A 22,822-nucleotide genomic window follows, 5' to 3' on the forward strand; every position below is an offset into this window, starting at 1 on the left:
GAGAAATAAGCCTGAAAAGGTAATTTGGGGTCAAAGCGTGGAGTTGTTTGGAAGGCCAAGGAGCTGGAATTTAATTTGGCAGATCATGGAAAGTTTTTGAGCAAGAGACAGAAATTACTAGACCAGAGTTTTAGGCAGATTAAAAAGGCAGTGGTGTATGAGATCCTTGGACAGCAAGGACTGGAAATGGTGGGGGGGGTGGGTGGTATTTCAGGAGTCTGAGGGAGCAGGAAGCAAGGTGGCAGCAGCAGAAGAAATAGCAAGGAGTAAAGAAGGAAAACAAATTGAGGGGAAATTAGATCTACACGGAGAATTCCTAGGGGAAGAAAACTCAGCAAACGTAGGGCCAAGCCAGAGCGGCGGTCAGGTGCGGGTCTGGGGAGACGGACCCAGCAGCTATCTAAGCCAGTGCGCCAGCCTCCAGTGGGTGACTGAAACTCAGGGGCAGGCCAGCAGGTTGTGCCATCCAAAGGGTATTTCCTGCGGGGATGCGGCAGGGCTGTGGCTGAATGGCTGACCGAGAGGATTCTGGGAAGTGGTACCAGGAACTGCCAGGAACTGGGTCGAGCCCCAGGGAGGAAGAGAGCTCCCAGCGTGGCCAGGCCTCCGGGCTGGGTTCACAGGGAGTGAACAGGCGCAGAAGGGCCAGGTCAACAAGGAGGCGTCCCCACACAGAAGGAGGCCCCGTGATCCGCACTCCAGCATGCAGGGCTCCGCTCGTCCCCATTCACGGGGGTTCAGAGAACAAGGTAGTGGTGAATGACCTGAAAATGGCTGGTGTTGGAGAAAGGAGCCGCCGTGAGCCTGGCTGGCTGGGTTCCCCTTTATCCCAAGGCTGTGTGAGAGCTGAGCCCAAGGATGGCCATTACCGGCAGAAGCCAATGTCAAAAGGACAACTTATTTTTAAACGGACTCATTTGTCTTAAAGTATGAGATTATGCTCAGTTTGCAGCATGTGGAGTCATAGTATAGGGAATATAAACGGACTACCCAGGCCATTGATGCCCCTCCTTAACGACCGGACCAGGCCTTATTATTTCAGCGTGTGTTTTGTGTGGCTCGATTAGGCAAGCATGTCGAATTTAGCATCTGGGTAACATCTGGAAGAATGGCTCTTGGAGCATCCATCACTGGTTTTGGAAGACAATTCCACAATCAAAAAGAAATCATGATTAGAAAGGATATCTGTGTCTTTCCCATTTAGTAATAAGGGCAAATTATTACCTTTCTCTTAATTTTGGCTCATTAATCAGTAGTGATTGTGATCTCCCAGCTGTCGCACGAAACCCTCGGGTGGTCTTCTGCTGCCCTTGGGGCGGTCCCAGCAGCCCTGCGATCCTCCAAGCCTTTCCTTACAGTGAGTCTGCCCGTCCGTCTTCATTTCTAGAACGGTTTTGTGCCCTCCAGTGCTTTTTGGTCATTAAAACATACAGATCTCAAGATTCTAGACAAAGCAAAGTACAGTCTTACAGTTTTAACTAGTCATGCTCTGCTTTTCACCAAATTTATTTGGGAGCTCAACTTCGTGGGTGAACGGCCGCTTATATCCAAAAGGTGCAGTGACCGAGAGGGGTGGCCTGAATTGTCATAAATAAAAGGGGGGGGGGCGCGCCTGGGTGGCTCAGTGGGTTAAAGCCTCTGCCTTCGGCTCGGGTCATGGTCCCAGGGTCCTGGGATCGAGCCCCGCATCGGGCTCTCTGCTCAGCGGGGAGCCTGCTTCCCCCTCTCTCTCTGCCTGCTTCTCTGCCTACTTGTGATCTCTGTCAAATAAGTAAATAAAATCTTAAAAAAAAAAAGGGGGGGGGGACCTTTCTGTTTACAGTGTTGCTAAACACAGTAGCAGTGCCCTTCTACCGGAACCGCTAATGAGGTACCAAACTTGACTGGAGGGTTACAGACAGACACAGGTTAACCTTTCTCAGTAATATACTATAATAGTTTCCAGCAAAATCAAACTAGGAACCGAGTAACATTCTCCTTGAACAGCCAGGCTCCCGAGAGCCACCAAACACTCCCCCTTTGTTGTGACACTTCCGTTTCCCTCGCACCCCGCCCCTCCTCCTTTGAGCCTGTTCATTTTTCTTGTAATTTAAGGAGTAAATAAAGCAAAATGGGAGCTTGTGTTACTATTTAATATGAAAACACAGAACCTAATCAGAGCTCATGAGAACAGTAGATGCCGGGCTGGAGCTTCTCTTGGGTGTGTGGGTGCGACCCGAAGGTGACCAGGCTCAGTGATGAGGACACTGGCTCACAGATGGGGCTGTGCCATGGCACTTGACAGCCAATTAGAGGAATCTGTCAGAAACGATGACTTAATCACCCTAACAGACTCCAGATTCTCTTATAGAATTCCACCCAGAGTAATCTAATTTTCCCGCCACATTTTATTTTACTTATTTTATTTAAAAAAACAATTTTCCCCAGGACTGAATGGTTATGCTGCTTGTTTTTCTCCCCTCTGGTATCGCATATGATGGTACTAGGAACGCAAATAGTGTCCTTACAGCTAAGCAGGCTGCCCTGCTGCCCGATGGGCCAAACGCAGATCTAGAATTTGGGTTCTGTGGGTTTTTCTCCTGGGTTCGGAGGTGAATGAAACTGGCTGCATACAGTTGAGCCAGAAGAGCCAATTGAGCCAGAAGAGCCAGTTGAGCCAGAAGAGCCATTCTTCCCCAGTGTGTTATCCTGGCTTTGAAGGGACCTTTTCTCCCCACCTCCGGAAAACCTTTTTGCTCCGTAAAATACTAAGGATGGTAATGACTTCATTCCGCCTTCTGCCCTGGGGGCTTTAAACACTTTGCAGGTATCAGTCAGGGGCTATGGAGAAGAAATAGTTCTTTCCACTCCGAGTGTTCTCCCCTGGTTGTGATTTGCCGTGGGAAGAGAAAAGGTGACTCTTGTTTCTTTACTGTCATCATGTTCAAAGCCACATTTTCCCCCCTGGCTTGGATCACTTTTGTAAAAATTTGGGTTAGCAAACACCGGTTGCAAGTTTTCTACACCCTGACCACGTCAGCTCCGTTCGTGGCAGTGCCCAAACGTGATCTGGGACAGCCATGGGCTCCAAAGTGGAGATGGATCCTACGCGCTCTGCTTCCACCAAGGAATTCCGTCTCGAGAGGGCAGCTGCGAACTCCATTGTCTCCAGACTTCCCAAAGCCATGTTCAAATAGACGGGCATTGTGCAATCCAGTCAGTTAATGTAAAAAGTAAAGCCGCCTGCCACGGCTTTCTGGTGTCCGTGATGCTCGGCCAACTCCAGGTGGTCCACACAGATTGAGTACTTTACTGCACCACCCATTTGGGCGGAAACCACAAAATGTAGGATCAGTCCATGGCAGGGATCCTCTCTGAGGCTAGATGAAAGCTAAGTTGGTCATCATCAGTCCACATCTCATCAGGGTCAGGGGGGACATTTCAGACAGCCTGGCCCGTGAAACAGACCTCAGGGTCTGATGCCGTGGTGTGTGTCTTGTTCAGAAGGGCCTGACGAAGGGGCTCTGGGAGAAGCGGCACTGAGCGTCTGCACTAGGACATGCATATGGTCGGACGCCTCCTCGGTGGGCAGTACTTTTCCCAGCATGGCTGTAGGGCTGTGCGCTTTTGCTTTCCATCCTTACAGCCGTTTGCATTTTCTTCCCACCTTTTTCATGGAGGAAACCCAGCAATTCCTGTTTTGAGGCTAACTTAGGATGTGTCTTACATGCGTGTGAAATACACACGCACGCATATGTCCTCGCATATGCCTGTGCATGCTGCCCACGCGCGCGTATGAGCTAAGAGGGAAGAAATTTACAACTAGACAAGCTTTGTGTTTCGTGTGGAAGAGGGGAACTATGGTAATTTTACTGCTTCTTAGAAACCCCGAACTCACTCACAGCACAACTGTGTGGATATGTGCCAGAGGCAGGATAGAGGGGTGTCGGGGACGTACGCTCCAGCCTGGGACAGACCCGAGTCAACCCCTGCTCCACGACTGACTTGCTCGCTGTCTGGACCAGGTTACGTGGCCCTCCCTCTCTCGCTCCCCAACCCTCCTTGGCTCCCCACATGTACCTGTCTCGGGGTTGTTGGAACAGTTAAGACACATAAAGAGCCTACAGCAGGGACGCCTGGGTGGCTCAGTTGGTTGGACAACTGCCTTCAGCTCAGGTCATGATCCTGGGGTCCCGGGATCGAGTCCCGCATCAGACTCCTGGCTCCACGGGGAGTCTGCTTCTCTCTCTGACCTTCTCCTCACTCATGCTCTCTCTCACTCTCTCTCAAATAAATAAATAAAATCTTAAAAAAAAAAAAAGCCTACAGCAGTCTTTGGCACAAGACAAATGAAAAGGAAGGATTTCCTCTGTTTTCACACACACACACACACACACACACACACACACACACACACACACACATATACAAATCTCAAAAATTGGGGTTGCCCAGGTGGCTCAGTCAGTTAAGCATCTTCCTTCAGCTTAGGTCATGATTCTGGGGTCCTGGGATCGAGTCCCGCATCGGGCTCCCTGCTCAGTGGGGAGTCTGCTTCTCTTTCTCTCTCTCTGTCTGTCCCTTCCCTCCCATTTATGTTGTGCGCGCACGCTCTCTCTCTGAAAATAAACAAATAAAATCTTTTAAAAAAAAAATCAGAAAGTTTCCTGAATTCTCTACTTCCCTTACCAGCTCGTTGTGGCCGATGCCACACTCGATTTGGCTCATCCTGTTTCCGGCAGACGTGCCATTCCGTTAAAGATGTCTTCGCAAGTTGACCGGACTAAGGTTCTTAGGAAGGCTCAGTCAACATTCCGAAAGCCACCTTTGTCTCTCTTCACCCTCCCTGACACCGAGCCTTGGAGAACCATGACCAAAAATGCCACTCTCGCCTGCCTGGAGAGCCCGGCCAGCTGACATGGCTTTGGGGAGCCTCGCTGCAAGGGAGGTCCCCTTGACAGTGCGGGCTTTCCTCCGCGGGCATGGCACGCCTCCCGGGGGAGGCTGATCTTTTGAAACTTATTTTTCCCACTCGAACCACCTTTTTGGAGAAAAATGCGAGAAGTACAGGTGCTCTGGGTGTTTCACGGTGTCCTGTGCTGCGAGGCGGGCAGTGGTCTGCACCAGCTGGGTCTGCACCGTCACGGAGGGAAAGGAGAGTTCCCATTGGTCTTGAGGCACTGGAGTGCTGTCATTTTCTCACTTGGTGCGTGGCTCTTGTGTGAAGTCACGTCTTTCCCTCCCCCCGCTTCCCTCCCTTTAAATATTTTATGGGCAGTGAGCTTATAATATGTACCCTCACGGCTGTTCCCTCAGGGGGTCAAGACGGTTTAGTAATGAGATGCCAAAGAGTGACTCTGTAAAACCCACTTCAGGTTCAAAAATGGCATGTTTTATTGAATCTCGTGTTAAAGGTGGTTCACTCATCAATCGGTGATGGCTGGGGTTAAACAAGTTTCAACACGAGTTCTCCTCGGTGGGAGAAGTCAGCCGTGTCTCTCTCCCCCAGGCCCTCCAGACTCAGTGTTAACACCGGCTCTCGAAGCTCGGACGCCCCCCCCCCCCCGCCCTTTGCTCGTCATGGCACCAGGGCAGACAGGTTTGGAGAAACCACGCCAGACCTCGGATGTCACACGAGCTCCCGAGAGCGCGGCTCAGGAATGCTGGCGCTCGGCAGGCTCAGCGCATCTCTGTCGCTGTGACATGACGGGACTCGTGAGGCTGGCGGCGACAGCCGTCACCAGGGTCCTGCGCCGCTCCCTGTACGTGCGGTGACCTCCACGGACTTGGCGCGGTGGCTTTGCGCCAACGTTACATCCTCGTGTTCATTTCCAGGAGCCGCAGCCGGGCGCTTCCGTGCCGATCGGAGGGCAGCGCGCTCGGGAGTGAGGAGCGTCTGGCCTGTCAGGGGACCCCCATTCTGAAGACCAGCGGTGGGAAAGCCCAGTCTGGGGCCCCGCGTGTATACAGGGGGACAAGGGGATGGACGCCCAAGTGCCACTCACTCGTTAGGAGCTGGGAGAGAGGGGGAGGCTTTGTACCAGAAGGCTGACGCGCCCCGACGCTGACCGACCGCTTCCCACGAGAGGGCCCACGCCAGGGGAGAGCAGCCTGCGCGTCCCCGATGCCATGCTCAGATCTGCTGCGAGCCTCTGCCCTTGACCTTCAAGAAGCCCCCACTCCCTGGGAGCCTGAGCAGGTCCCCAAGACACGGACCCCAGCGACCCGCAGTAACTGTCCTCTTCTCGGGGAGGTCCCACCTTCTGTACGAGGAACGCAGCACTTAATACCCAGATGTCACCGAAATTCAACAGCTGATTTCTCAGGAACGCGCCTGGCTCCAGTCATCACTGCCCCCCTCCCCGCTACAGGAGGGAAGGAGCTTTTAAAATGTCCCCTCTTGTTAGATTCCATCTGTTCTTACACAAACCGGGCTAGAGACCAAGACGTTCACCAGTTACCTTCATGTGTAACTTGAGGCAAAATGTTGTTCTACAGTGAAATGAAAAATTCATGGGCAAGGAAATCTTCAAGGAAATAGATTTAGAAGGCTTTCTTCACAGAGATGCAAACTTGATGCAGTATGTTAAGTCAAATTTACTGCCACAAACTGGGTCTATTTTCAAAAACGATTGATCTTGGCGTGTCCCCAGAACAAGCACCATGCTGACGGGGGGTCCTGTTGTCTTGCTTCGCTCGGAGGACAGCTAACTGGGACACGAGTAGTAGACTCACGACTCCTGTTCCACCGCGCCTCGGGAAGCTGCCCTGGGGATGTCACGGGCTGGCGTGTGTGCGCCAACAGCATGGACAGACCGGGACAGTACGGGCCCCTGGAGATGTTTTTGGACACCGCCCACCCCGTATGCTTAGGAAGACGCAGATTTGACCTCGTTAGCATGTGTCTCCTAGGAGACTCCTTGCAAAAATTCCTAAAGATTGTCCTCTTCTAGGGAACCACCCTCGAGCCCGACTCTGACGTTGCCTTAGGATGGGTGAGGCATGAGGGGATTGGAAGCCTGACGGCCGAATTCCCAGGCCCTTCCTCTGATCTGCAGTTGTCATCTGGGACCTCCAGGTGCAGAGCAGAGGCTCTGGGCCCCCCCAAACACCCCCGTCCCCTCAGGCGGCAGGAGCAGCCACTTTCCCCCATCAGACACAGTCTAGAGAAGCAGCAGTCAGAGCATCCCGGTCTCTCATGTTTAGCTCTCTATGTGGTGGAGGTGTGCTGCTGGCCGTCAGTCTGGTTCTGAGTTTTCATTCAAGCTTGAGTTTGCATCTTGAAATTCTCCACTCCCCCAACACGTCCCTCGTTCTTAGCCTTGTCGTGCTTTAGGTATTTCGTCTTTGGTAAGTGACCTCCTTTAGTGACTTCTGTTCCTCCTTCTCTTGGTTAGAAGGCTGTCACCCTCTTCTCTTGTAGCAGCATGGCTGGTTTTCTCTTGTTCTGTGTCTTGGGTGCGTGTTCTCTGCTCTGAGACATCCTTCCCTCAGGTCCTGGAGCATTAGGATTCCTTCAGGATTGAACTCGAACACCGCTTGGGCTCACGCACCTTCTCTGGCTTGCCCTCCCTGGTGTGCGTCCGGCATCTCTGAGTCCCCACACCACAGGTCTCAGTGTGCGTGTGCCACTGATGTGTCTGTCGCCCCCACCATATTATAAGCTCCAGTGGGTCCAGACTCTTCCATCCATGTGTTCACAGCATCTAACAGGGCGTCTGGTAAACGAAGAAATCAGTGAACAAACACGTAGTGCTAGTCCGGGTGCATCACATCTTTGAAACCATTTCCTGTGGTAGGAAGGGAATCTCTTTATTACACCTTGAAACTTTCCGCTAGAATGTGGGCTCCTTTCCAATCACTTTCTCGCTCCACTCAACAAATCTCCCAAACTTCTTTGGACTCATGAGATTTAAGAAGATGAAAGACCATTACAAGAACAATTCCTCCAAACTAGGTTTTTTGGTTGTTGTTGGTGGTGGTGGTGGTGGTGGTTTTTTTCGGTCTTCTTGATGTTTACATCCCGTAAAACCATGACTCAAATGAACTGTTACTGACAAGGAGCCATTCTTAATACAGTACTGATCGAATACCTTTCTCCAAGAAGGTCACGGTGCTTTACACACATGACCTCCGTAGTCTTCAGAACATACCTGAAGGGGGGGGGCGACTGCCCATTCAGAATTCGCCATGCTCTGACAGCCCAGATTTGTGCAGCTGACTTTCCCTCTCTCAGGGCCGGGGGAAGACCACAGTGGAGTTCAAGTCTGCAGGAGTGATGGCCGAGTTCTTACTACTGATCTTCTATCCAGAGCCTTTGGGACAGTCTCGGGTCAGGAACAGAGCTGGGTCTCCTGGCAGCTGCAGGAAAACCAAGAGTCATGTCTTAGAGTAATACTTGTCACAGAGCTGCATGGATAACGGGTTCGGGGAGGTCAGAGGAGGGAGGGCGACCTCTGCCCGATGGGGGATAGCAGCATCTTCAGTGGGTGGGGCCTGCACCCTCCATCATAGGCTCATGTGTCCAAGTCCCGTGTCGGGCGGTTAGCAGAGAAGCACTGTGATCTGCGGGTCAGCGGCCCTGGGTTAAAGGGCGAGAGCTTAGAGTTTTGATTCCCAGCTCTGGCGTTAGTCAGTTGTGTGTGTCCTTAGTGAAGTCAGGCCTCCCTTCAGACGTAGAAATGGAGAGCATTGGGCTGGATGCTCCCTGGGCCCTTTCCAGCTTTAGGGCAGAATGATTTCTGTTCTTGCAGAAGCTCCCAGAGCTCCTGCCCCAGACCTCCCTGCATCGGAGGTCCATCTGAATGCCCGTTGTGCTCTGTCTGGGGGCCTTTCCTAATGCTGGCCAGTTTGTTCTTCTTTCTTTGTGCACATGAGCCGCCATGATGGATCGAAAGCTCGCTGAGGGCAGGAGTCCTTTTGGTTCATTTTCGTGTCCCGTAGGTAGTGTGGGTACACTTGCCTCCTCTCTCCTTGCCTCCGCCTGTGACTCTCATCTGAGTTTCACAGGTCGTTGGAAAAGCTGTATGGAAAAGAAAAGACTGGAAAAGACAGACTCTGCCTTCTCATTCTCTGCCCCTGACTCCACTGAGCTTTTCATATTCCCCTCCCGCCCTTGACAGTGAATCTTCTTGAGATAGTCGTGTCCATTTCTCCTCTCTCCTGCTGCTCTCCCTGTAACTCCCCCACTCTATAATTTAGTGTTTGGGCCCCACCACCTCACAGAAGCTGCTTTTGATCAATTCCCAGAAGAGTATCGTACTGTCATAGCCAAAAGGATCCTTGGGCATTTTCGTCATAGCAGCGAGCGACGCATGTGCTGACCATGGCCTTGCTCTGGAAGCTCTCCCCCGAGACTGCTGTGGGACCTGCTGTTCCTCTCCATCCCTCTTCCATTCCTCTTTCTTGATATTCTATGATTCTCTTGATATTCCTTGGCTCTTTTCACTTCACGTTTCCTCCTGGACAGTGTCACCCACACCCATGGCCCCAGAGCCGTAGCTACAGCCTGAGATGCGCACCCCCAACTTCTCTCCAGCCCCAGACATCTCGGGTGTAGAGTGTCCAGACCTGCACTAAGCAGTCTCCCCCCACAACCACTTTCTCATGTTTCCCCGATCTGGCCATGCTCCCGTGATGGTTCTCTCTCCCCCGCCTCCCCACAACCAGCCAGTTGCCTCTGGGGTTTAGACCGTCATCAGTTTCACTCAGATGTTCCCAGTAGCCTCTCAGCTGTCTCCCCATCCCCCCACCGCCCACCCCAGTACCTCTCTTCTATAATCTGCCCACCACACTGTAGCCAGAAAAGACTTCTCTCTGGAATTCAGATTTGCTCTAATGGCCCTTGCTCCCCGAATCTTCTATGCCCGCCTTGACTTTTAGACACAATTTCAGTCCCTTCGTAGGCAGGATGTCGGACACCCAGGTGCCAACTGCGTCTTTGTGCGCCCTTCCCCACACACATGTTGGCCTCCTCGCTAGGAGGAAGTGTGCTTTTTCTCACCACTGCGCCTTGCACACGATATTCTCTTGGTTTCAGATGCCATCTCCCCCTTTTCTGCCAGCAAGTCCAGCATGGCCTTTAGGACTCAAATCACATATCCCGTTTGCTAAGAGCCTTCGCTTTCCTCCCCAGGCAGAGTGAGTGTCTCCTCCCGTGAGCTCCTGCACAAGCTTGCTCTGGGTCTAGCAGAGCACTTCTCACGTGGCTCCTGGCACTGCTGGCACATCAACCACCTCCCAGACACACTGAGCACCCGAAGGGCCTGAGTTTCTTCCCTGGGCCTCCTCCCCCAGTTCCTAGCCTAGAGCCTGAGACCCAAGTGGGTGCTTCACCCCTCTGTGCTGAGTGGATGGGCAAAGGCCGGCTAGAGGGATAGCCCCTCAGGGACACAGCCCATCTTCCCCGAGCATTAGCGTAGGACGGAGCTCACCTTACCCAGCCCAAACCAGGCCTTTCCACATTTTACTTCAGTCTGCTTTTTAGGGATAAATGGCAGTCTTTTCTGAAAAGATCGAAAAGTATCTTTTCTGAAACAATACTTGCTGACCCGTGGACGTCCCATTGTCATTCTAGTCTCTCCTCCACAAACTGAATGTGTTAATAGAGCAGGAATCCGAATAGACCCCACATGTCAAGGCCTGTGTCCTGTGCGCGAGAGCATCTTGCCTTTTAGAACAGACGAGGCAGCTCTGAATTATTCAGCCCCTTGTCCCCTGATAGTACTGCCTCTTTGCTGTTCCCCTTGTGTTTTGAAGACCCTGCCAGGCACTAGCTCCACAGGCCCCTGACTGCCTGATGATAATTTCCCATCATTTAAGTGCCGGAGGCAAGTACCATTCCGCTTTCCTTTAAATTGGATAAAACCCAGAGCTGGGGCTTGCAAGTGCTGGCAGTCCACTGGGGGGATTAGAGGTTCAGTGAGAATGGGACCCATTCGAATAAAAGCATTTGCACGGCCAGTGATTCCATCTACACCGGGGCTCTGAGGTTCCTCGGGGTCTGATGAAGTAGGAAGTGAGAGGACCTTTGAACGTGGTTGGGGGAATTTATTTTCATTGGAAATGGTGGTCGCATTCAGCACTCGGTGGATCGCGCAGCAGTGAGGTGGGCATTGTGTGAAGAGCCACAGAGCGTTGAGGCACCGCGACTCAGGACCTCGGCGCCGCTTTGTCCCAAGGTCCTCCTGCCCCTGCACACGGACCGAGAGGTCCCGATCCCAAGATTCATGCCTCCTGCCCTTCCTCCCCCGCCCCCTCCGTCCCTTTAGGAGCTCCGCATTCCTGGGTCAGACCTGGTGTTTGGAGAACGTACATAATCGCGCCTCAGTCAATCAACCGCTAGACCTTCAAATTTCCCATGACCATGAGATCTAAGAAAGATCATGCAGCAGAGCACATGGCCACCAGCAAAACAGAGACCATCTGCACTGAAATGTGTGACATACTACGGAGTAACAGTAGCTCACTTCTCTCAGCGTGTCCTGTGCGCTGTTCACGACACCCCCTTTACGTGCCTTTTGCTCATTTCGTTCCCACCATGCTGGTGTCACCTCTGTTGCACTATAAGGAAACTGAGTCTCAGGGAAGTTAGGACACTCGCCCAAGTTCACGTGGCGGTGATGATGAACGGCGGAGCCAAACCTGCCTGCCCGATGTAGGCAGAAACTCTGCTGAGTGTCAGAACCGGGTTGCAAGCTCAGGTCCAGCTGCAAAGCCCAGTCCTGTGCCGTGGGGCCCAGTGATGCAAAGGGTTCTGTTCCCCAATGCCGCGGCAGGCTGCATTTTCGTGGGGTTACATTTGACAGAGAGAGATCCTGTTATTACTGATGTGTCCTCGGAGCAGGACGTGGTCTCGAGCGTGCGAGTGCGGGGTTTCTGAGACCTGCACGCAGTTGTTCAACCTGCCTTTACTGTCTCGTTTTTGTGTTTTTAGATGCACCATCCCATCCAGATGAAACCTGCAGATAGTGAAAAGTCGAACGGTAGGTGGTGACTGTCTCGTGTACTGCTGTCTGTCTGTGTCAATGAGGAAGTCCGCGGGGGAGGGAGGAGCCGGCCTCACGTGCCTCCGCTCCGGGAGAGGCAGGGCACCTGCTCCCGGGATTTGCCCTGCACCTGGAGGCTAGAGAAGTTCGCTCTCCCACCTCGTAGGTCTCTGGTGTCGAGATGTGTAAAGACGTTACGGGAAATGGTTTTCTGTGCCCCTCTGTTCAGGGCTTGCTTTGTGTGGTGACTCAGTGGTCTTTGTCTCTAGTTGGTCCCCCTCCCACAGACCATGCAGCCCAGGAACCCCGATGGGGAGGAAGGATCTCAGGGTGTGCAGAGCAGAGGAGTGGAAAAGGGCTCGCCCACCAGGAACCCCGCTCTCTTTTCTCCTCCTCTGGTGTGTTCCTCCCTGGCACTCACCTCTAAGATGCACCGATGCATTTGCATCCGAATTCATTCAGAATTCAGCCAGCTGATTACATAAACGGATGCTCAGTGCTAAAATATGCATGGGACACAATCTGTGAAATCATTGAGACTTACCTCTCCACGACGCGGAAGGGCCAACAGCCACATTTGTCTCCCCCAACTTGCTGCTTCCATCTATACCCGTCTTCTGTCCCCATTTTGTTCTTTGAATATACTAAAGTGTGTGTTAAAGGAATCTTCTACCTTCTCAGACCGCGGCACGTCTCCGTCCCCCAAGACTGACATAATCAGCACTGTTTGCTCCCACAGGCAGGTTTGCAGCTCATTAATTAGTAATCAGGGCAGAAGCCATGCACTCAGAGATCTGCATATCTGCAAATGTAAATTATGATTGGGGTCTAACTCTCTCCACAAGGTACTTTTCGCTAATTGTAGAGCGTCCCATTTTCTGACTTCTTCACAGACTAGGAAGTTGGGAAGAAAATTCCAAGTCATAGCGTGGTGCCACCAGCCCCCCGTTGGTCTGTCAGGGACTAGACTTGGGTGCCCGCCTCCCACCCCTACCCCATCTTTGCCACCACCGCACCTCTGACAGTCTGCTCCCTCCTTCCTGTACTATGTACCCCAAACCCTGCATCCAGAATTCAGCAGTTACCCCGTGATGACTTCCCGTGCCCCAGGCCTGTTGCCTGGTGCTTGGCTGGGCTATGGCCCCAGGTCTGAAGCAGAATAAGGGAAAGGACTACAAAGACACTGTCCTGACCCCACAGAATTTACTGACATTGAGTCTGCTGATCTGATGGTCATTTAACAACTGAACTTGGATCTCCTAGTTCATGAATGGGAGTGATGGTCGCTACCTCCATAGATTAGCTTTTTTTTTAAATTTAAAGACTCACGTAAGATACAACAGTGTTTTGCAAATGGTAGACCACCACTTCTATAAAATGAGGGTTATTGTTACCTCCCAGATTTTTCTCTGGCCTCTTAGGGCTCTGCACTGAGAGAGTCGATAGGTGGAAGGCCAGGTTGCTGACTCCTGAGCCTTTTACCCCAGAAGTACACATTTACAGTCCATTCTGTTCCTCCTGGGAGAGAGGCGTTGTATATTTGGGGGATGAACCCTGTCTGAAGGTCATCTGGGAGCTTCTGGCCCCTAAGAAATGCTCCCTTTCCTTTGGACCCTGAATTCTCTAGCCTGTCTTGGGACAAGGGCCATGAAGGAAGCTTTGTCTTATTTCTGAACCTTACGTCACCGTTATAAAAGCAGGATGAATGGGAGAACACCACTGGAAACATTTGACCTGACATACCCAGGTGGTAGGACCATGAAAGGGTTTCTTCTTCTGCATTTGCTGCTCTATGGATACAACGCCTGACTCGGAGAATCCATTCTCTAGGCTAGCTGCCTGGAGGTCGCACCTTGTTCCCAGTGTCGGCTCTGGATGCTGAGGCCGATATCCGCTCCGGGTCCAGAACCACAGCAACAGAGTAGGACTGCTGTCAGCCAGCCATTTTGCACAATCTCAGAAGTCAAGCAGGATTAAACACTGTTTCACTAAGACACGAAGTTACCTAAAAACACCATTGTTGGGGCACCTGAGTGGCTTAGTGGGTTAAAGCCCCTGCCTTCAGCTCAGGTCGTGATCTCAGGGTCCTGGGATCCAGCCCCACATCGGGCTCTCTGCTCAGTGGGGAGCCTGCTTCCCCCTCTCTCTCTGCCTGCCTTTCTGCCTACTTGTGATCTCTGTCAAATAAATAAATAAAATCTTTAAAAGAAAAAAAAAAAAACCACCGTTGTCCAGGAAGCAGCTCAGGGTAGCCGGGAAAAGCTATTTTGAGGAGCCCAGACTTGACCCCTGACCCTGCACATGTTAGCTGGGTCCTTGGGCAGGTCCTGTGACCTCGCCCAGCGCCCGTAACTCCAGCTGTGAGAGGGGTTGCGTGGTCCACAGTCTGAATTCGTGTAACGCCCACCTTGCAGGGTGGCTCTGGGAGCACATGAGTTGACATCTGCAAAGAGCTTCACGTGATACCCGGCACTTAGTAAATGTCCACTCTGCCGGGTCGTCCACGCACGTGTGGCTGGTTGAGGCAGCTGTGTTCCTGCATTTTGAGCAGTCAAGGCTCCCTTTCATAGTAAGGCATAGCTCTGTACACACGAAGGGAAAAACCACCTCCGCAAACCGTCTCGTTGGGCCGGATCTTCCTTTGCTTTGCGGAGTGACCTTCACGTTCTGCGTTTCGGTGGGGGGGCAGGGTCAAAAAGTATCAGCGGACGGAAAGCGCCCTTTAGAGCATTTTTCTTCATGGAGGTGCAAAGCCTATGCCGAGCATTGTGAAAACTGAGCAGGCTTCAGGGTTCTCCTCGGACCTGGCCGAGGAATCAGGAGCATCGTATCATTTTCTAAAGCAAGTATTAAAAGGCGCACGTCCTCTCTGATTTCACATGGCAGTTTTGACAGGTAAGTGTAGTTTCCAAAGCTCAGAGAGCACAAAGATTTCTTTGGCTCAGATGCTCTCGGTAGCTCCTGGAGTTGTGAAAGGGAGATAACGAGCTCTAATTGCACCTTTATTGAGTTTGCTGACATTTATGGATAGCACAAAGGACTCATCACAGTTAGACAGTTACCATCTTCATTATCGGTATGTTCGGCTCTCGGAAACTTTGTATTTGCTGAGCAAGAAAGGGCTGCTAATCACGGATTAATTAGTGATGGACAGATGAATTCCAGAAAGCAATCACTCTTGGAAGCCCTTTTGTCCATCTAGAGATTCTGACAAAGGGAACCGCCATGGCGAGCCCAGACCCGCTGGGCTGCTCCCGGATCTGTCGTGCCCTTCAGGATTTTCCTGCATGGGCTTTCCAGACCTCCAGGCCTCCTAGAGCCTACCCTCATAATTGGCTCTGATTTAAGCTGCAGCCTCTAGCATCTTTCTGCAAACTCACAGCATTTTACTTCTGCCCTGGTGCTTCTAACTGTGGCAGGTGTTCAAAGAAAAAAAAAATCCCATTCTGGGTCAGCAATAAAATGCTGGGGTCTTTAGGAAGAACACAGTGAGTAAATACCCAACGTTCAGATTCCAAGTTGTCTTACCATCCTTACACCGCATACACTCGGTAGCGGCAAAGCCAGAGGCTTGAGGAGGCATGGGTTCCAGATGGCAACATACCCTAGTGCAGACAGGGTCACCATCTTTCATTCTATGTGCCATGGGAGGCCTCTTTTCCAGCTTTGTTTGCTGTGCAGAAAAAGGTACCTGCTGTGCAAGATGGAAAAGTAAAGTCACTTGCCGGATCTGAAGTCGGTCTAGCAGTAAGCGCTAAGAAAACCGTAGAGGTCACCTTCGGTTCTGGGCCTGGGGGTCTCAGCAACCAGCCAGTATGAACCAGTGTTCACTCTTGGGTCGTGTCCCTGCTTGAGAGAGTTGGTGTTTTTGTTTTGTTTTGCTCTACTTTGCTTTAGTTGACTCTGTAGACAGAGCATAAATGCCCCTGCTTAGCCCTCCAACCTCACAGCTTGTCGGCATTGCTTGGAGCCCCATGTCCAGAAATGCTAAGTAAGCCCTTTCTTCCCAAGGCCTCCCAGACCCCTGGTGTCCGTGCCCTGAGTTTGGAGCTCGTGGGTCCAGATGATGGAACATGGTCGGGGAGCTCGGAGGCCTGCAACCCTCCGCCAAAGATGGGATTCATGGGCATCCCCATTCTCTCACTTTCGGAGGCACTGGAAGAGAAAGAAATAATTTTGAAATTCAAAGTGGAGAGACTCACGGATTTGGAGGCAGTAATTAAATGCCATATGTTAGCACTAACACATTGAAAAGTTGTTAATTAATTCAGGCCGCCCTGAATCCAGGTGTGACTTTGACAGATTGTACACCAGGGTATTCGCACAGACTCACAATTAGGGGTTTTTCAGAAACGAAGTTTCTATTTCCCGAACTTAGAAAAGTCCCCACTTAAAACTTAAAATGTTAACCCTTTCCCACACCACGGGAGGACAACTTGAAATGGTCGCTGGTTATGGGATAGCTCCCAGTCCCGTTGTAACGGGTGATAGTGTCAGCCCACCTGTACGGCGCACGGTGTGAAAGGCATCATCCGTCGGCCAGTTGTCAGGTATCCTGAAAGAAAGTAGATTTTTCCCTTGCAGGCAGGGACCTAGTCTTTCCTTCCTTTTTTTTTTTTTTTTAATTCCCGTAAAGCATTTAACACAATACTATAGACACAGTAGGTTCCTTTAAGCAATCCACATTCCCGTGGACTGGAAACCAAAGTGAGCCGCTGTCTGCCTATGGACACTGAGGAATAAACCCCCCCAAGAAATTCATCAAAAATCAATGGGAAGTTCAGTGAACGCAGGATAATTATGTTTGTTTAAAATGCCAACAAAGTCGCTTAGGGATCCTCAGGCTGGGAATGCCAGGAATAAGTTCTACAGAAAAGTTTTCACCGGGAAAATTCGAGGGGGAAGTAAGCAGGGAGTGAGCCGTTCTCTGCATTTGCCCTTTAAAGCACATGGGGTCCCAGCTGTCAGGACCACGGGGGACTAGGGCGATCGAGGGATTGCAAACATCCAACTTCCCTGACGGGGCGCACACACGGGAGGGCATCAGCATTTCGGAGAGCGTCTGGATGGTGTAGGTTTCCGTTCTATTTCCTTAGCGACAGTTTGGTAATGAAAAGAGCGTTCTCTTTCATCTCCCGACCTGGGGTTAGCCAGTGGGATGCCTCGGAAGCCAGGGTTTGTTGGCAGGTGGTTTCCAGTTCTTACTACCCATCTTAGGAAAAAATCATTCTTTTGTTTACTCGGGAGCTGCTCATTGAGCTTCCGCCAGCATCCGCTGGAGCCCCGTGCCATCATGATAGGTTTCCCAATGAAACCAAGGACTCCCTGGGAATTTATCATTTGCTTCTGTTTGAAAGAACCAAAATGGGATCCTTCAGGATAAGAAGAAATTCAAGAGAATCTTTTTTTTCCACTCTCACAGCCACAGCTTCCTCCCCTAAAAGCCCCAGGGATGGTGAGGGGCACAGGGAGAGGTCACGACTGCAACTCGAAGTTTGCCGCTCCCTGCTCTACCATGTTCAGTCCATTCCTTCCCATCGGGGGGATGCTGTGTTCCCTCTGGGCCACTGAGTCACCCTGGTGGTCCCAGTGTTGGTGAGCACAGATGCTTCCTTCCACCACTTTTCCGTAGATCTCTGGTAGCTCACCTAAACTGATGGGCGAGAAAAGAGCTTAAATGTAAGATTGTTCATCTAAGGGAGGAAGCCAGGTCCTCACCAGCTTCCCCCGATGACTCAGAGCCAATGACGCCATTGCCCACATCCACTCTGATGAGGCTTAACCCAGGGTGTTCCTGTCCTTCCACCTTAAGCCCCTCTCGACAGGAGCAGCAGGAAATGATGCCTGTGGTGCCGAAGCCTGGCTGCTTTCCTCTGTCCACCCCACCGTGTGCTGCCCCCAGGCATCTCCCAGTCTCGCCCTTGCTCCTTGAAGTCCAGCTTAGATGCCGCATCTTCCGTCTGCCAAGCCTTTCTCCAGCTCTTGGCGCACTCATCCGTAACTCATGCGCTACGGCGTCGCAGCTTCCGCCCGGGTTCCTCAGAGCCCCGCGTTTCTCTGCGCTGACTCAGGAGCTGCCTGAGGGCAGCGTGAGGCTGGCCGGTGGGATTCTGGGCTTCAGCATTTCTGCCCCACCCCCAAGTACTTCAGTCACCCCAGCCATGTAGCGGGACCCCCCTCTCTTTGCTCCTTAAGAAGGACATCAAGGAAAGAGAAGAATTTAAACCCATTTTGTGGGTGACAAGACCAAGGTCCGCAGAAGTCCTCTCACTCCCCAGGGTCACACATCAACTAGGTGGCAGGGCTGGGACCAGGCAGGTCTCCTGACCCGGCCCTGCTGTCCACTGGAGGTGTCCTCTCCCTCCTCTGCTCTCCTAGGAAACGTCACAGGAGACAGGACTGGAGCCAGATGTGGGACAGCAGGTGTGGTCCAGGCTAGGACCCCCCCTTGCTGAGTGACCCCAGGCAAGTTCCTTCCCTGTCCCACGGGGTTGGGGGGGGTGTCTTTTAGAAGAACACAAAACCTCTTTCAAATCTCTCCCTTCCAGTGGCTGTACGGGGAGGGGCCTCTCAGAGCTGCACTGTCCTCTAGAAGGTCACCTGTGGCTTTTTAAATTTAAATTAGTTGCAGTTAAATCACAGTAACTATGCAGTTTCGCAGTCACACGGCTGGCCACGTTTCAAGGGCTCAGGAGCCACGCGAGGCTTCAGCTACTGCAGTGGACGTCACAGACTGATCGGTTCCCCTCCTGGACGGCGCCGCTCCAGAGGGCACCTCCCCAGGTCCCATCCTTGCTTCCCCGACCGATCCCACCCCAACCCAGCCAGCTGGACTCGTGCACCAAGAGCACCTCACCCTACAAAGTCTAAAATGCATTCTTGTTGTTTAAATGAAAAGGAGACACTGACTGTCCAGGGCAAGCGTAAGGGAGACAGAGATGAGAGCCCATTAGAAAGCAAAAGTGAGATGACGATGCAGCAGAAGGGTTTGCACACAGCGGTGGACGGCAGGGCCCTTCCCGAGCCGGCCGGTGTGAGGTGCTGTCTGGCCGGCTGCCCTTGCTTGCTGTTCTAAGAAATGGATTAAAATGCAAGACTCCTCTCCGTGGACGTCTGGAACGGGGTTTTTTCTTTCTCTCTCTCTCTCTCTCTCTCTCTCTTTTTTTTTTTTTTTTTTGCTCTTTCCTAAAAAAGGCTGCAAACACTGTCCTGAAATCAGTGATAATTGAGCCTTTGAGGCTCAATGTAGGCTTCTTATCCTGAGCGCAAGCTTGTAGATTTTGAGGAAAATCTCCCAAGTCATCAGAGGCAAACCTTTCCCAGTCTTACCCTCGTGGCCATTTCCAAGGTTAGAATTGGCGTGTGGTTGTCAAGACACCTGAACTCATTTCTGGTCATCGAGAGTCCCGTCTCCGGTTGCCAAGAACAGTTACGGTTCCCTCCTTGCTCTTTTCTGTTCTGGGTTCCAGCCCGAGCATGGCACCACCCCGATGGGATTCTCCAGTGGCCACAGTCCCGTTCTCTCCCTACAGCGGCTTTGCTCTTCAGTCAGAAATGCAGACCATGCCTTGTTCTGGTTAGAGCTGCATAGCCAGCGTGACGGACGGACGGACAGACAGACCGATGGCAGGTCATTTACTGGCTCTCCAGAGAGAGGAGCATCTCCCTTACCTCTCCTTATTGTCTGGATCCACGGGACCAAGCTATTTGAAATTGGGGAAGAAGGTTTTTTCCAACAAGTGCCTTATTAAAAGTTGTGTTTCCTGGGGCGCCGGGGTGGCTCAGTGGGTTAAAGCCTCTGCCTTCGGCTCAGATCATGATCCCAGGGTCCTGGGATCGAGCCCCGCATCGGGCTCTCTGCTCAGTGGGGAGCCTGCTTCCTCCTCTCTCTCTGCCTGCCTCTCTGCCTACTTGTGATCTCTATCTGTCAAATAAATAAATAAAATCTTTAAAAGTTGTGTTTTCTATCATGCTTCCTCTGTTTTTCCTATTTTTCTTTCCCTGACCGTTTTTCTTTCTCGGTCATTCAAGTTAAAAGAACACCTACAGAAAAATTCGAAGGCACATTCCGATGTATGTCTCAGTCACGGTAGCCTTGGGCCAGCGCGTGGGGCTTAACCCGTCCATAAGCTCTGCGAGTTTCCCAACAGGGTGGGGCGGGGGGTGGGACTTCACAGCATCTGGTGTCCTCTGAAGGTGTCGTCTGGGTAAGGACGAGCTCACAGAGGAAAGCAGTGTCTGGGAAGGGCTGGGTGGCAGAGTGGGGTGGGGGCTTTGGCTGTGGAGAAGGAAGCAGGCCTGGAAGTCGGAAGGGCTGGCCTTGGAGCGCCGCTTCCTCTCACATGACCGGGGCCCCCGGGCTTGGTGCAGTAATGAGGCATTGATTACAAGAAAAGGGATCAAAATGGCCTTTGCTCATTCATTATTTTTATCTCCTAGCCGTGGAAGACCGAAAATTGTTCATAGGAATGGTTTCGAAGAAATGTAATGAGAATGATATCAGGGTGATGTTTTCTCCATTTGGCCAGATAGAAGAATGCCGGATTCTCCGGGGACCCGATGGGCTGAGTCGAGGTGAGTGGGCCGTCTATCAAGTCTCTCCCCTTAAGTGCTAATTGGAACTCTGTGTCACAGTCAAGGTAGACGTAGCCACCGCACGCAGCAAGAGGTTACCCTGTAACGTGTCCCCTGCGGTCGAGTTATCCACCGTGAGCTTTTCACCGTAGCGGAAGGGATCGCCTTGTATCTCTCAGGTCGAGAAGGTCTGGAAGCCAGCGCGTTGTCTCAGGCTCTCCCGGCCAGCGGGGAAGCCGATGAGCCGCCCTGTCGTTGTACAGCCCTTCCGACCTCAAACTGAAGTACGTTTTGGGGGTGAGGGAGAGATGTGGAGGAGGAAAGAGAACACGGGTTGTTTTCATCTCAGTCTCTGGCTTCCTGCCTGTGCCCAGGAGAAACGTGAAGTGGATGGGTCTCTTGACAGCGATAGAAACCAAGGGAGAACATCGGTGTTTCCGTGTAGTGCAGAGCAGGTAGGGGCTCCGAAGAGCTGGGCTTGTCTCGGGCTATCAGGGTTTTATTTTCAAGATCACAACTCCTGGAGGCCCGATCGGGGGAAGTTCATGAAGTGGCAGAGAGGTGACTTGGTCCAAGAGATTGTAGGCTCAGCTCTGTCACCGTGACAGGAGCAGAGGCGGTGGCTTCGAGCACTGACGGAAACCAGCAGTTTCACAAGCAGCTCTCCAAGGGAACTGGAAAGAACTGTTCTCTCTCCGTGTTTTCCTCTTCTCGGACAGCGCCACACAGACCCTTCCTAAACCACTCAGAAGCGCTGTCACTGGCGCCCACCCCCCATCAGACTGTGTTTCCTGAGACGGCCCAGGAGGCTACAGTCAGAGTGTATGCATACAACGTATTTTTCACCTCTTCTAAGAAATCCCCATGTTTGTAACACAGAGAGGATCTCATTCTAATAATGTGCTCACTGATGCAGTTTCCGCGGGGCTGATTAGAAACTTCTTGTCATTCCCAGGCTCCGGTTCTGGGCCAGCACTGCCATCTCATTCCCGGTGCTGGGAGGAAAGGTCGGGCCTTACATCTCAAAGCACTGATTTTCACCCATCTCCCTCCTTTTAGCTAAACGCAGCACCATGTGGGGAAGAACATTTGTTCTTTTGACTTTGAGACACGAAACTTCACGATGTCAGCTGCTAGAGGGGAAGACACAGGGAACAAAGGTTTCCCGCCTACACCCACCTCCAGAGCCCCGCATGGAGGTAGTCGAGGGAACAGGAGAAGGAGGCGGAATAGCTTCCAGCTTGTGGTGCTCATGTTTTCTTCCGAAGGTGGTTTTAAAAGGAAGGAGGCAGGGGAGTGACAGCTGGAGCTTTCCCCGAGAGTTGCAAATGTTGTCATTCTGCCTCCCTGCAAACACGGGCCTCTCCCACAGCCGCCCCAGATGGGTCCTGAGTGGGACCCTAGCCTGCAGACCCTAAGCCGTGGCTCGCCACCCATACGGTCACTGGCGTCCCCCACGGCAGCACCCCAGGCCCATGGCCACACAGCCCCAGGGGCATAGGAGGAGGCTGGGATCTCCACTCTGGCACACCCGCTCCCCAAGAGCCCTTCTGTCGCCTGGGGTCCTCTAACTCTGCCAGCAGTTGTGAGAGATACCCACCCACTCAAGGGGACCAACCCGGGGTGGAGGAGAACCCCATGGGAAAAGGCAGTGAGGCTAGCCGAAAAAGAAAACACAGAGGAGACATGTGATCCTGTCTTTGCAAACCCTGTCCCACTGCCAACGCAGCAGTCCGAACCCCTCTTCTCTCCCCCTATTCTCAGCCACACGCCCATCTGGGCAGTTTCGCATTCCCCAAGGCATGTAGCACGGAGATAGAACAGAAAGGAAGGCCCTTCACTTAATCATGGTATAGGGCCCAGAGGTCAGTGACCCCGAGATCCAGTTCCAGGCCTTCCGAGTTCCTCATCCTAGCTCTGTGCCTCAGTTTGCCCCTTTGTGAATGGCACCAGTCACCGTAGCTGCCCCGCTCCCATCCCAGGGCTTGACTTAAGAGAGACCTCGGCTCCTGCTCTGCCTCTGCGGGCCCGGGGCCCCCGGACACTTTCCCCGACTGTCCAGGGGAGACAGTAACAAGGAGCATCTTCAGCTGCTTGAGCCGACGGCGTTACCTCCGAGGATGAGATCTGCCAGGCGCCCGGCCCGCAGGGGAGAGCAAGACGCGGCCGCGGACACGGGGGCGCCAGAGCGGCCGATGTCCGCGGGCGTTTTGGGAGCGTTCTCACCCGCATTTTATGCAGATGATGGCTCGGTGTAAAGAGTAGACTCCTCCTCCCTGCCT

At 52.4% G+C, this 22,822-nt stretch overlaps 1 protein-coding gene across 5 annotated transcripts in view; it reads left to right on the forward strand.

Moving 5' to 3' along the window:
- Positions 1 to 22,822, forward strand: part of LOC111158599 (CUGBP Elav-like family member 2) — a 321,671-nt gene that overhangs the window by 239,299 nt on the left and 59,550 nt on the right. For all 5 annotated transcript variants that reach the window (XM_022520725.1, XM_022520726.1, XM_022520724.1 and 2 more), the window contains exons 4-5: positions 11,915 to 11,963; positions 20,406 to 20,540. In XM_022520725.1, coding sequence (XP_022376433.1) covers positions 11,915 to 11,963; positions 20,406 to 20,540 — 184 coding nt within the window. The remainder of the gene's footprint in view (positions 1 to 11,914; positions 11,964 to 20,405; positions 20,541 to 22,822) is intronic.

The sequence above is a fragment of the Enhydra lutris genome, unplaced genomic scaffold (assembly GCF_002288905.1).
Source record: "Enhydra lutris kenyoni isolate GAN:26980312 unplaced genomic scaffold, ASM228890v2 scaffoldscaffold61, whole genome shotgun sequence".
In the NCBI taxonomy this organism is placed as follows: Eukaryota; Metazoa; Chordata; class Mammalia; order Carnivora; family Mustelidae; genus Enhydra; species Enhydra lutris.